Source organism: Chelon labrosus (assembly GCF_963514085.1).
Source record: "Chelon labrosus genome assembly, chromosome: 11".
Taxonomy (NCBI): Eukaryota; Metazoa; Chordata; class Actinopteri; order Mugiliformes; family Mugilidae; genus Chelon; species Chelon labrosus.
This window is the reverse complement of record NC_140344.1, coordinates 22213562-22227072: the sequence shown is the minus strand read 5'-3', so window position 1 is coordinate 22227072 and position 13511 is coordinate 22213562. Positions and strand designations below refer to the sequence as shown.

The window sequence follows — 13511 nt, the reverse complement described above, 5'->3', positions numbered from 1 at the left end:
ACTGTGGCTCGCAAATCCGTCTTCTGTCTTTGCAACGAACATTTACGGAAGTACGTGAAGGCAACATTTAGCGCATAGCAACCATGGTTGAGGTTAGCAACCATGGCGGAAGTAGCGAACCGGTTATTGATAAACAATACGAGGAACTAAAGTAATTATAATTAACATTTACGAACACTTCATGCGTAAAAAAAATAATAAAAACAAAAAACAAATCGTGACTTCTGCGTATTGGTGCCAGCCTTACTCCCTAATGCTAACGTCAATTCTGATAAATATTTGTATATCAGCTAAATATTTGACTGCCAAGCAAGATCATTGCAACCATTATCTACAAGGCAAATGCTATATACTAGGCTAGGTTACATTTTCATTCCCAGAGCGACTCAATATACTCTCTAAACTGTATGTGGTAGAGACAGAAATAAGCAGCAAGCAGCAGGGTTTTGGTGGGTCACATTTATTCAGGAAAACATAATTATAAGTCAAGAAGCAAGGTAAGCTGTGGAAAGTTGTGTAGGAAAAGCATTATTTCTGCAAAGCAGGCAACATCCCATGATAATGTTTCTAATTTGACCGCTCTTTCAGAAGGATTATTGTAACACAGCATTGTAACAGTATCCAACAACCTACCACACAGAATACCTCATCATAGCGACCATTCTGCTGGATTATATGCACATTTACTGCCAGGAGAAGTAAATAACATTGATCATCTTGTGACAATTCAATGTTCTGCCCCATAGCAATGACACTCCTTCATGGCAGCAGCCATCCCTAGCAGCAAAAACGGAACAATTAAAACAACAACAACAACAACAAACAGAACAAGGTGATGACCTCTGGCCTCCAACTTCTCTAGATCCCAAACTGATCAAGTAAGTACCTGTGGGATGCATTAGAACAAGCCTGATCCACAGAGGTCCTTCTTCTCACCTCACGGGACCCAAAGGCCCTCAGTAATAACATTCTGTTGCCAGACAACACAGGACACCCTCAGAAGGCCCATATGACTCTGATGAGTCACAACTGTTCTGGAGGCACAAGGGAGACCTACACAATATTAGGATCATAATGTTATGCCTGATCAGTGTACTTGCAGTGTTTGAATGCACAGTGAATATTAATATTGTCCAGTCACCCCTACTGCCCAACCTCATATTAAAACCACTCCCAGTCTGTACACTAAGAATTAAAATCCCAAGAGAAACCAGGTAACGTAGCTGAAAAAAAGGGGAAACATTTACAATTGCTTAGTCTTACACTAATATTCTCTTGTATCAAAAACGAATGTCCCTTAAGATTTTGAAAACAAGAAATGAAAAAACACCACAACCTTTAACATGGCCATACATTTTGTTGCTCAAATTAAAATCCATCCCATAATACAGTATGATAGAGAGTGCAGCATTATAACTTATACATAGTTGATAATGTACTCTGGATAAATCTGCTGCTTTTCAAAGATGACATATATGCTGGGGTCCGTTTCGGAGTTAACGCAGCTGTCGTACAGAGTTTTGCTTCCTCTTTTTGGAGGGGGTCGGACGTAGCTGCTGCTACCCTTGGTGTAGTCCCCCACCAGGACCAGGGTAACAAACATGACCTTGTTTCGGGATCCTTTCTGCCTGGCGTACTTGTCGGAGTAAGATGCATCTCTGGCAAAGTAGCTTCCTAAAATGAAGAGTTATATTATTGACATGGTCCATAAAAAAGTGTGATTAAGCACATTTTTTAGGAAAACACATTTCTTGTCTGCCTTGTCAGTATTGGATATTGTATTCTGTAAAATCATCATACAACTAGAATGGATGAGGAGGCTGCATTGCTTCACCTTTGCCGTAGGCTGTGCCATGGACACCACACATCCTCCAGTCAAAGTTCTGCTCACAGATGGCCTCAACCAGGGACTCATCCGTCCCGTGGAACAATTGTAGCTTATTCACAGGCTTCCCTCCATCCCTTTTCTTCATCTGCTCTTCCTGCCTGAATATATAAAATAAAAAATATCTGATATTATTATTTACGTTGATATGCTTACTAGCTTTCTTGAAGAACTTTTTTTTTTGGATATGAGGGAAACCGAAAATCTACGGCTAACCAGAGCCAACCAAAGACCTTGGCCTGTTACTGTGCCAGCCAAAACGTTTTCACCTTTGGACAAAACCAGTCAAACCATTCCTATGCTTCCAGTGTTTCTGCTAAGCTAAGCTAACCTGTCCTGGTAGAGGTTTCATACCAACTCGTCAAAAATTTTAATCAATAAATAGATTACCACTGAAAGAGATTCCACAGGGAGGGGTTCTGGATCCTCTGGATGTTGGTAATTATACTCAGAGGCATGGTGCGCATGAACAACTTCTTAATGTCATCATACTCTTTAGACCTGGGGAGAGGCACAAGCTGTAAAAGTACAGATAGGCAAGTCATTAATGAAAGATATGAATATGTATTCAATAATTAAAATGTCATTAAAACAAATTATTAATCACAATAACATATTCTATGACATTACCCTGTATCCAAACTCAGGGACTGCACTCTTGTCCCAGAGGGAAGGGATGCTTTCAGCTGTGGAGGAGCCTGAGCTCTGTGATGATGTGCTTCATGGAAGATACAGTACAGAGAATAAATAAGTGAAGTCACTAGAGGCAGACAACAAAACAACAACAAAACAGGAATGTTAGAATTACAAGAAACATATAAATGGAAATCAAAGCACCTCTTCAGCTTCACCTCCACATCCTGACCAGATACAAAGCGAGGCCTCCGTCTGACGTCTCTCTTGGTTTTGTATTTTACATTCTGCTGATACATCCGCTGGGCTCCCGATGCATCTTTGAAGTGGAGAACATACTGCTGCTGGCCGGCGCTAAAAGGAATTTCTGTGTCTCTGTCTGCCAGGTACACATTCTCCAGGGTTTGAGAAGTGACAGTGGCTGGTGTGGCACCACCACCCTAAAGAGAACGCAAAGGGCAGACAACAATCCACCAAAGTTTAGATTTCAAAAAATAAATGACTTAAATGATGTGATTCATACCTCTTCAGCTCACCTCTCCATACTCATGCCATTGTCCGCTCTCATCCTTCCAGTACCAAACCCACTGAGTAGTAAGAATGTAGTGAGGCGGCTTTGAAACAGAGGAGGCAGTGGAGAGACGATGAACTGGAGACCCTCCATATGTCATTGTCATGAAGTCTATTGACAGCTCGGCAGCGGATGTAGAACTTTTTTCACGTGATGGGTCACAGTACGCCTTCTCAATCTCCTCCATATTGACCAAGTCCTTCCAGGTGTTATTCAGTTGATCGAAAAGCTGCCACCTGTAAGGCAGGTGCCAGTGGACACGAGTACACTTCTCTGTGACAAAAAAAAAACAAAAACACAATGAGATACTGTTGAGAGATACTGTACAGTACATGTGGGTGGTTTTACTTGCAACAATTATACCTTTGAAGCTGCAGTGTCTGCGAATGAAGTAGAGGCAGATTTCATTCTTGTCAGCATCGCTCGTGTGTTTTGCTGGAGAAGCAGAGCTGATGCGAGGTGCAGGATTTGTGCGGGGGAGCTGGAAGGAAGCCTGGGGAGTGGAGACTCTCTCTCTTGGCGGCACTGCAGAAGACACACATTTACTGGGTAAGATATAGCTCTGATCAGATGACAAAAAAAACAAAAAGGTTTTTCTAAAGCTCACTCTTTACCTTTGTCAAAAGTATCCTGTCTCTCCTTTTGATCCATGATGATGAATTTATTTCTGTAGATCTTGTGAAGGTTTTCAATATTCTCCTGACTGAACCCTCGGAAAAGCTTATTTCCATGAGCATCAATCCTATGGGTTCTCTTACACGAAGAGCCAAATTTACAGTCGCCCTGGAAATAGTGCTGGCAGACATGGAGCTTGGTGCAGGAGGTGGTGAATTTACAGGAGCCGTGCACGTCGTTGCCCTTGTTGTAATGTGGACATATCTATGCGGAGATCACAGAGGCGAAAGGGGTAAAAATTATAAATTATAAAAGATCATAAATGAGACAGTAGTGTATATTTCAAACCCAAAATAATAAGTAAAAGGGTAAAAGGTAGGACAAGCAGATCTACTCAAGAAACAAACGAAATAAAACTCGAATAAAAGCTCTTTGATTTCATAATTTACCCTCTCTGCCTCCCGCTTTTAGCCAGTGAAACCTACCTCTGGAAGCAGAAAGGGATCATTCTGCAGTAACAGCTGGAACAGCTGTTTCTCCGTCAAACCGTATTGATCGTGTCTCCTCAAAACCTCCGCATTGCACGGAGAAGCCAGACTATGGGGATTTTTACACTTGGATCTGAAAACGACAACATGAGCTCTCAGTTAAAAGTGTTTCTGTACACATACTGTTCTTTAAAAAAAAAAAAAAAAAAAAGAAATAGTGTTCTGGATAATTACTATTATTCTGCGTTGACTCTGGTTCAGTTAGTTGGAATACATACATGTATTTGCTGTTCTATTTATTGTCACTACGTGCAGATGTAGGCGGAAAAAAACACATTTGAGATCTTTTCATTATATGTTTTCTTTCATAATAGGCACTTATTATTTTGCTGTCTCAACTATTTGTCTCACTATTTGCCTTACTTGTGAAATGTGAGTCATGCACTGTGGGATAAATTAAAGGATTATCTTATCTAATCATATTACAGATAGTATTGATGGTAAGCACGAACATACAGTCCTTTGCTATTGTTTACTACTACTATTTACACTGTGCACATTGTTAGGGAGGAATTTGTGGTGATGCCGATGAAGAAGAAGAAGTACCAGAGTCCTGTATGTCTTATGCTGAAGGAGTTTATTTAGGCTCGATCGAGGAGAACAGAAGATTCGTCATCACAACATAAGTGCATGAGTCCACCTCAATTCTAAGGGTCAAACAGTAAAGCTCAGATTCTTATACTAGAAAGGTGGGCCGAGGCAGCAAAGGGGAGATGTGTTAACATCCAATTGCTATAGTACATAAACATGAAGATAAGGATTCACACCAGTTATAAAATACAAAGTGTCATCCAGTGACGGAGGGCGTTATCATCTAACTCTACAGCTGTGTCTGTAGACAGACAGAGAGTGAGACTGAAGACGCCAAAGAGGGGCCTTGGCATGTTCCTCAGAGAGAAAATAGGGCAGATAACTGACGCCAGCAGTAATCTAACAGAAAGTCACTATGACACAGATGGATTGACTATTAACTACACAAACTATCTATAGAGAAGTGAAATTATTCTCTAACACACACTAAGAGGACTTATAGTGAAAACCCAAAGTAAGGTATTTTTAATCGGATGCATATTATTTCCCTCCAAGTCAAAGCAATAGATTTAAAATTACTTTATTTGCTTTAAATCATACAGAATAAGACACAAGCTCTTTATCAAACTTCGGTATCAACATTAGTATTCATACTCCGAGTATTAAAGGCACTTGGTATTCCCATGCAGGAATTTTTTGGTAAATCTTCCTGACAAGACCTGTGCTTAGACTTTAGCTGAGTGGAGTGGAGATACACCGATCAGCCACAAGATTAAAACCACTCACAGGAGAAGTAAATAACACTGGCCATCTTGTTACAATGTTCTTCTGGGTTTGGATGTTACTCAAACATGTACAACCCACCTAGACCAGGCCAGGCATCCCCACCCCATAGCATTCCTTGATGGCAGCAGCCATCCCTAGCAGGATGCAGCCTGAGACAGGCTGAGTCACAACTGTTTTGGAGGCACAAGGGAGATTTACACAATATTAAGAGGATGGTCATAATGTAATGCCTGATCGGTGTACACTGGAAGTTGAGGTTACCCGAGTGCAGCAAGGTGTGACCTGTTCTAAGGTGCAACGGCGTCATCGTGAGGGTGAGGGTGTCTGTGCATGCCCAAAGAGCCCTGGGGGGATTTAAAGTTGTAAAACTCTTAAACCAGCCTTCCTTCTCCTTTTCTGTTTGTTTGTTTGTTAGTTGTATTAAATACGTGCACGCGTGAATCTGGGCACTTTGCTCTACCAATCTTTCATTGCAATAAGTCAATCCATGTCCCTGTAAACAGAGCAGTGATTGATACAAGTCAGTGCAAGTCGTCCCTGCAGGTTACTCACCCGAACGAGCAGTCTCCGCAAACAAAGTACCTGCACAGGTGTAACCCGTCGCACTGCAAACACTGTCCGGATTTCTTCTGGCAGAGCCGCAGGCTGGTTTTAGCCACAATCAGACTGTGTGGTCTAATTATTGAAGCCCCATGCTTTTCGCCATGTGAAATTGCGATTTTACCAGCCAGGACAAGCCGCTTAACTTCTTCCGCGACATCGAAACTGCGTCGTTCCACTGGCAGAAACTTGTCGCTCAGCTGCTTGAAGTCCAAACATCCCTGGTTGTCGCACAGGGTCTTTATGATGAATTTAGAGGTCACCGATGTCATGCTGACACGAGTTTAGACAAGTAAACCTATACTGTGATGTTAGAGCAAGCGAGGGCTCATCTGCGTCTCTGTAGCTCTGACCAGTTTCTGTGAAGTGAAACAGAAACTGGCGACAGAGGGCAAGTGAGATTTAAACGTTGAGTCATGGGTATGCATGGGAATATTTTATGTTAAATGCATAAAAATATAAATATAGTCCTAAAATCAATAATAAGTGACAGACTGTTAACAGTTTTTATTCATTTAAATTTGTACGAATATATATATATAAAAAAATGTACTTTTGTTTACGGAAGTACATGAAGGCAACACTTCGCGCATAGCAACCACGTCGTGAGGTTCAGTGTACCTTAGCAACCATGGCGGACGAGGTTTTGTTGTTGGAAGAAAACGGCATAAAGGTCACACAAGAACAGAAAGAACACATTTACAACCGGGTCAAAGAACTAAAGTAATGATAATTCATATTTACGATCAGTTTGTGGGTAAATATGATTTCAACCGGTGATGTTTATCAGCATAAACGTTGCTTTTTGCTCATTGGCAGTAGCTAACGTTGCTCGCTAATGCTAACAGTTGTTATGTTATTGAGAGATGTTTGTATAGCAGTTAAATATTGTAAAACCTAACTTACTGATATCAAAGAACCACATGCTTAAAGAGACGTGCTTTGTACTAGGCTTGGTTAGATTTTGACACATATTATAAAATGTCATGTTTTGCTCTGGATACACTTTTGAGCTCTCTTGCTTAAAAAATCACTTCCTCTCAAGGTGTTCCAATGCAGCTCTCCTGGCAGAAAATGACATGTTTGAGAAGTTCATTAGCCACTTGGATCCAAAGGACCTGGTGTCCCAAACTGGGGGAGACGGTCCAGTGGCAAAAGCAGCCATCCAGGTGGAGAAACAACTTTTAAACAGGACAAAGTCAAATAGTTTGATTGCTGCATAGTAGTAAACTGTGTGTGGCCTCCAACAACAGTTGTACAAGTAATAATTGACATTTCTAAGTTTCATGGTGTGTCCATAAATAATTTGTTTAAATAGACCAAAATGCAGTTTTTTAGCTAATGTTTCATATATCTTGAGATTGACACTAAATCTGATTTTGATTTTAATTCTCCCCCTAAAACAAAACAGCTCTGTGCACCGTACTCCTGTTAGCTTCCTTCATTATTTTGCGTGTGCCTTCAGGGTGGATGGAGGCGGAAGTCCCGGTCGACCATATCAGATCGCATCCCGCTGCTGACCTTGGAACAAAAGCTCTATGTGGCACAGAAAGAAGTGAAAGAAACACAAGAGGTCCAGAAGAAGCTCAAGGAGAAATACGACAGCATCGAGGACGGCCACAAGGTTCCAACACATTTGCAAAGAAACACATTAAAGGAAACACACCAAAACACACGTGCACTCTTCTAGTACACAGTGATTATACTTCTTCTTTCTCCAGGCCTCCCTGAAAGAGGCAGAAGTGCGTCTAGCTGAGATCAATATGGCTAAGAACAAGTTCGAACGCAAACTGCTCAAGCCCATGAAGGACAACAAACTGGAAATGAAGGAGCCGGAGACCGTGCTCCGGTACATTGAAGACAAGTTAATGGTAAAAATTAGATTTAGTCTAATGACATGAACCAGTGCAAAGTAGTATTTCAATAGTTTATGAAATATAACTGGAGTAGTTATTTCAGTGTCAATGTAAATCCTTTGAATTTGTTTAAAGATATACACACTTCTCATAGATCAAATATCTTTACCACTTTCAGATACAACTTCAGTTTAAGCACTTCATATTTTATTTGTTTGCAGATCACTTTATTTTGGGTATGCATTACTTTCTCCACTCCAAAATTACGTTTTTAGCATATGTAATATTCTATAATCGAACCATTATTATGAGCTAGCTTCTGCAGATTTCTAACAATCACAGTGATCATAAGGACCAGCAGTTCATATCCCTTCAAAAGATAAAGGGCTGCCATATAGACTTTTATAAAAAAAATTACTTTTATACTTTATGCAGTGTAGTTTCTAACCACTACCCGTACTCATACTCTTTGTCCCTTTATCTTTCTGTTCTCTGTTCACACAAACAAACTCAAACAGACTACCCAGTTGGAGAAGTTTCATCTAAAGAACCAGACACTGATGGTCCAGGAGAGGAAACTTTCGCAGCAGCTCCAACAGAAGAAAGAGATGGGAAAGGCAGAATATAAGGTAGAGAATGAAAATTAGGTTACTGACAAAGAGACTAAGAAAGCTGACAAAAGATACAGACTATCAATTACAGTATGTCTAAGTATACTGGCTTCATTTAGATTGTTAGAGAATAGTGAATACCTAGTTTGTTACCTGGTGGCATATTTATGAATATTCAGATTGTATGTTTTTAAAATTTTGATAATCTTTAACATTTTTGCCTGTTTGAAAAAACAATCATGTCGTGTGTTGCATTTAGGAAATTTACCAGGAGCACCATGAGCCGAAAATTGACAAAAACCTGGATGAACTTCAGACGACCAGTTCTAAAGTGCAGCGTGGCCTCAGCTCACACAAGGTGAAGTGGCTCACTATAAATTAATCTGAGAGACAGCCATTATTTAGTGCACATTTATGAAATGTCCTGCCATCTTAGTAAAGTTAATCTTTGACTTAGTTAAGGTCCGTCAAATCTACACGTGTGCTTATCAGTCTATGTGTGTTTGTGTGAGCAGGATAAGCTGAGGAGTGTGACGCTGGAGTCACACAAGCTGAGCAATGACATCACTAAAAAGAGGCAGATGCTGGCAAAAATTGACGAGGAGATGCAGCTCGTTGAGGAGGTTTGTTGGTGCAGTTGGTCGAACTTTAACGGCCTAAAACTCGAAGCCCTGTTAGACCATGTTCCTTATTCAGTTATCTCCACATTTTCTACTTGATCTTTTTTCCTTTCTTCAGGAACGTTTAAAGGCAGAGGCCCTCAACCGACACCTGCGCCAGCAGCTCGCAGATTATCAGGCTCCAGATATCGCTGAGTACATGCAAGTCAAGGAAAAACACAAGAGGCTGCAGCAGAACATTCACATGTGGGAGAGAAAGGTTAGGGTGGCTGAGGTAAGCTCTTATTGTATTTGGGTTAGGGCTGAATTATCTGCACGATTCTCTGCCCCCTTCTCTGTCGGATAAGATTTTCACATGAATCACATCATGTGCTCTCTGTTTTCACTAGATGGCCATGAAGAGCTACAATAAAGCTTGGAGCAAGCAGAGAGCCACTCTGACCCCTGCCAACAGTGCTGTGGCTGGGACTAGGTTTGAAGAACATCAAATTCCTGTAAAGCTCCCGGCTATAGACGAACATAACGCTTAGAAAAAGGAGAGAATTCATTAAAATTTCACATTATTAGTTACTCAGCATTTGATTTGACATAGAAATTGGATACGGTCCTGTAACGCTGAGGAGGAAATGTATAAACAATGTTTAATTTTTACTACAGTATGTATTCTAGTTTTCAAAACTAGGGTTTCCCCTGGCACATGCTCGGCAGAACACACATTGTAGCATGGAATCACCACTTCTTTGCACTGACCTCTGGACTCAGATAGAGGACACTAAGGTGGAGAAGGGTTCGCTTTGACCTGGTACACCCAGTGACAGCAACCTGAGACAGGGCGACCCATTAAGGGAACTTGATTCCACGTCGTTCTGCCTGGTTCTGGTTAGAATCTACATTCTGAAAAAGTAAATGCTAAGCTCAGTCAAGCTGCACTTTGTTAAATACCATCAAAAGTTTTATAAACTTAACAACGCAAGTATTTAAAATAAGCAAGTGTTGATAAATCTGATGCATGGGAATACCCATGCTTTTTTGTCTGATGCTTAAACTGTGCAGTATGGAGGACTGAAACTGTTTAAATACATAAATAAATGACTCGGTAGATAAATATACAATTAAACAAACCAAAAATATGAAATAATATCACAAATAAATACAGCCATTAATCTATAAAATGCAGCATGAATTGATATTTTGGCAAAGGTTTTAAACTCTAAACGTTTGGTGCATTTTATGGCATTTTCATTTACTTACTGAGTAATTTATTTATTCATTTTTTAATAATAATAGTTTCTGTGCTCCGTAGCTGTTGCACTGTGACTAAACCGCAGCCAAAGTTGCTCCATATGAATCGTGATGATAAAAAAAAATCCACCCGGTCTCGACAAACTATCTCCTTTATTAGAAAGAACTCCTTGAAGGAAAGAACTCTAAGCGTTATGATGTTACATGCCATATGTACAATTATATACATAAAAGTGCAATGTCACAATGAGTAAGCTGTTTGTTTATTATTAATTTCGCCATATAACTGTTTGGAAAATGGCATTATTTCTTATACACGTCTTCTTCCTGCACTGCATTTTCTCAAAAACACGGCATCTAATATGAAAATGTGACAGGACAGAATGTCTGAAGTTCCTCTAAAACATTTTCAAAGGCACTTTCACGAGTACATACTACAGATGTACATAACACCACAGAGTAGCTTAAAGCCTAGAGACGGCATAACTGGGTCCTACGGTCGATGATGTTACATAGTGACAAAAGCACACACTTTTATACAACTGGCTTCTTACTGTGGGTGGGACACGCGTATCTCTGGATATTAATTCTACATCATATGTTCTGATTTCTTCCCAGAAACACAGGAAACATAACAAAAAAAATATTATAAAAATAATGAAAGTTAGTAGTTAATTAACTTTTGATTATTATACACACATTATTTGTCAAGTCAAAGAGAGTGTAAACCTGTGGTTAGAGAGCATTGCTTATTCATTGCAAACCAAGTCTTCTCGAGATGTAGTTATGCTAGCCAAAACATTCCAAGTACATGCACCCGGCTCTGTTATTTCTACAGTACAGGTGTTGAAAGGGACACAGACAGGGGTGCAGTCACAAAAATGGAGCTCTGGCACATACAGATTTACGAGGCTATTGCATTTTGAAATTATTACTTCGGAGCTGACAGACACGCGGCGATCTCCTCGCGTTCCACGTATGGCATTACCTGCCACACGTCATCAAGTATCATCATCCACACACATCGCTGAGCCTCAACGTCAGTCTGAGAGCAATACAAACAAAACATCACAGACATTCTCACCTGCACACAAAACACACCGGAGAGAGACATTCACAAAGAGAAGCATAGGAAAGCAGGATGAACTTTTAAGGAGGCTTTTACACTAACAGTCATTAGGTCCATGGCTACCGGCAGCACTCCCACGGGGCGCTGCCTTGAGTCTATACACATCAGTCAATATGAAGTATCAACATCCATGCTTTAACTTATACACTCATATCTTTGGGTAGATAAAGCCAAGCGAGGCATAAAAGAAGCTATGGCATGTGGTCCACACCGTCATTTCTCCACACACTTCTCCTCTTATCGGTTACACGGATGCTAAAGCTCTAGGCATATTAGATCCCTGCATCATAAGCCAGTGATGCAGGTATCTGAGAATGCATTGAAATGTTTAAAAGAAGTTCACAATGAAGTAGTGGTTTTATCCAAATCTCATATCTTATTCCAGGCATTGTGAGTGAAGCCAGCACAGAGGTAATCCTTTGTACGTCTTCATATATCTGAAACACAACTGATGGTATGCTCCGCTAAAGAAGGCTGCAGTTTACATGCTAGTGGGCGGGGGGAGGAAAAAGCATACTGGTGTCAGTACTATCAATTTATTAACAGAGTACCGTTAATAAATAAGCTGTTAAGGACTCTTCAGGCCCTTTATCAGTCCAACCTCAGAACCACTTCTGTCCGGGTAGTCACAGCACCTTAAGAATATTGAACAACTGAAATCAGTTACATCGAAAACTCAGTAGGGCCTTTGAACACTTTCAAAGGCCCTCCTGGGTAAAAAGTAAGAAAATAAACAACAACAACAAAAATAACAATACAAAAACTTTTTCTAGCTCTCGCCACTGCGGCTACTACAGTTCTCATCAAGCTCCGTTTCAGGTTGAGTGGTAAACAGATGAGCTGCATGCACCGTGTTTTGTTCACAGCTGCACAGTTCATTAACGTCTGTAAACTAAACTAAACACTTTCTAAATCTTTCAGGGAAGCCTTTGTGATTTGTTGTTTGAATTTATTCTTAAAATGATATACGTTAGATAATATTAACCAGGGCATATTAACACATAAATCCACACATGGTATTGAGACAGAAGATTTGTCTGTCTTACTAATCTGTCTACGCTGTAACTCATACACCAGTCTTTGAGATCTCTGCGGAGTCCTCTTGCTTTCCTGTCCATATCCAAGTATTTTACATCCTCTTTGTTATTGGTTTATGAAATGTAGACACTTCGCTCCTGGCTCTTGGAACTGGATCTCTGATTTTTGTCCCAGAGGTTACATGGTGCAGGATTTGTCCAAAGGGTCCTGAGGGGACGTAGCAGCTGGAGGCTGTGGGGCCTGGCCAGACTTTGGCAGGACCATGGGCTTGGGCCTCAAAGCGGGCGGTTTGAGCTGCACCCCCATGCGCGGCGCCACCGCCGGCTTGAAGGTGCTCATGGTGTCGCTGGAGGAGCTGGTGCTGCGGCGGATCGGCGGCTCGGTGTTGGCAGTGGACCTCAGCATGACGCCGTGGATGGGGCTGAGGGACTCGCTGGAGCTGGCGGGCGTGGGGCCGCCGCCGCCGCTGCTGCCGGAGTTCTGCCGCTGCTCCAGGGTGTCCAGCACCACGTCGGGGGCGTGCTTGGCGGAGCTCTGACGCTCCAGCTCGCGCAGCTCGTTCAGGGCAGTGTTCATAGTTTCTTCTATGTCCTGCAGGAGAGAAAAAGAGTGTGTGTGAGAGGGGTGAGAGACGGGGGAGGATGGTAATATATTGTAGCTGATACAGAGATGAGTGAGAAACAAGAAGGTTATAAATGAGAAACAACTAAACGGACTAAGACTGGTGGGAATGATAAAAGGAGTGAAAAAGAAACAACGTGATATGAACAGCAAAGACGTGAGAGAAGGTGGAGTTAGATACTGAAGTGAACATGCACAAGAAAGCACAATGCGTCCAGTTTGAGA

At 41.2% G+C, this 13511-nt stretch overlaps 3 protein-coding genes across 5 annotated transcripts in view; 1 reads left to right on the top strand and 2 right to left on the bottom strand.

Annotated features, from left to right (window-relative positions):
* Window positions 1–390: 390 nt before the first annotated feature.
* Window positions 391–6500, bottom strand: LOC311495271 (protein mono-ADP-ribosyltransferase PARP12-like). Of its 2 annotated transcripts, XM_084554668.1 has the most exons (10): window positions 6122–6500; window positions 4190–4325; window positions 3704–3968; window positions 3453–3614; window positions 3055–3362; window positions 2723–2958; window positions 2516–2603; window positions 2276–2403; window positions 1835–1986; window positions 391–1674 (listed from the first exon to the last, which is right to left on the bottom strand). In XM_084554668.1, exons 1-10 carry the CDS (start codon window positions 6439–6441, stop codon window positions 1418–1420), a joined length of 2052 nt encoding a protein of 683 aa, XP_084410794.1. In that variant the 5' UTR covers window positions 6442–6500; the 3' UTR covers window positions 391–1417. The 2 variants fall into 2 exon arrangements, with proteins under 2 accessions (XP_084410794.1, XP_084410793.1); XM_084554667.1 differs by having other exon boundaries at window positions 3055–3614.
* A 300-nt stretch (window positions 6501–6800) lies between these two features.
* Window positions 6801–9786, top strand: cfap263 (cilia and flagella associated protein 263; the record flags this gene model as incomplete). Its single annotated transcript, XM_084555992.1, has 9 exons — window positions 6801–6892; window positions 7215–7338; window positions 7635–7793; window positions 7891–8040; window positions 8544–8654; window positions 8896–8994; window positions 9152–9259; window positions 9375–9530; window positions 9646–9786. 9 exons carry the CDS (start codon window positions 6801–6803, stop codon window positions 9784–9786), a joined length of 1140 nt encoding a protein of 379 aa, XP_084412118.1.
* Window positions 9787–10632: 846 nt separating this feature from the next.
* The window catches only part of srgap1a (SLIT-ROBO Rho GTPase activating protein 1a), a 109363-nt gene continuing 106484 nt past the window's right edge, over window positions 10633–13511 (bottom strand). For both annotated transcript variants that reach the window (XM_084556068.1, XM_084556069.1), the window contains exon 22: window positions 10633–13256. In XM_084556068.1, coding sequence (XP_084412194.1) covers window positions 12843–13256 — 414 coding nt within the window. In that variant the 3' untranslated portion in view covers window positions 10633–12842. The remainder of the gene's footprint in view (window positions 13257–13511) is intronic.

What these genes read in the sequence shown, in the direction of transcription:
- LOC311495271 (XM_084554667.1), bottom strand. Translation starts at nt 6,441, where the DNA reads ATGACATCGGTGACCTCTAAATTCATCATAAAGACCCTGTGCGACAAC. An exon ending in TGCGGAGACTGCTCGTTCGG is followed by an intron (nt 4,326 to 6,121) that starts GTGAGTAACCTG and finishes TGTCGTTTTCAG; the next exon opens with ATCCAAGTGTAAAAATCCCC. An exon ending in CTGTGGAATCTCTTTCAGTG is followed by an intron (nt 1,987 to 2,275) that starts GTAATCTATTTA and finishes TTATATATTCAG; the next exon opens with GCAGGAAGAGCAGATGAAGA.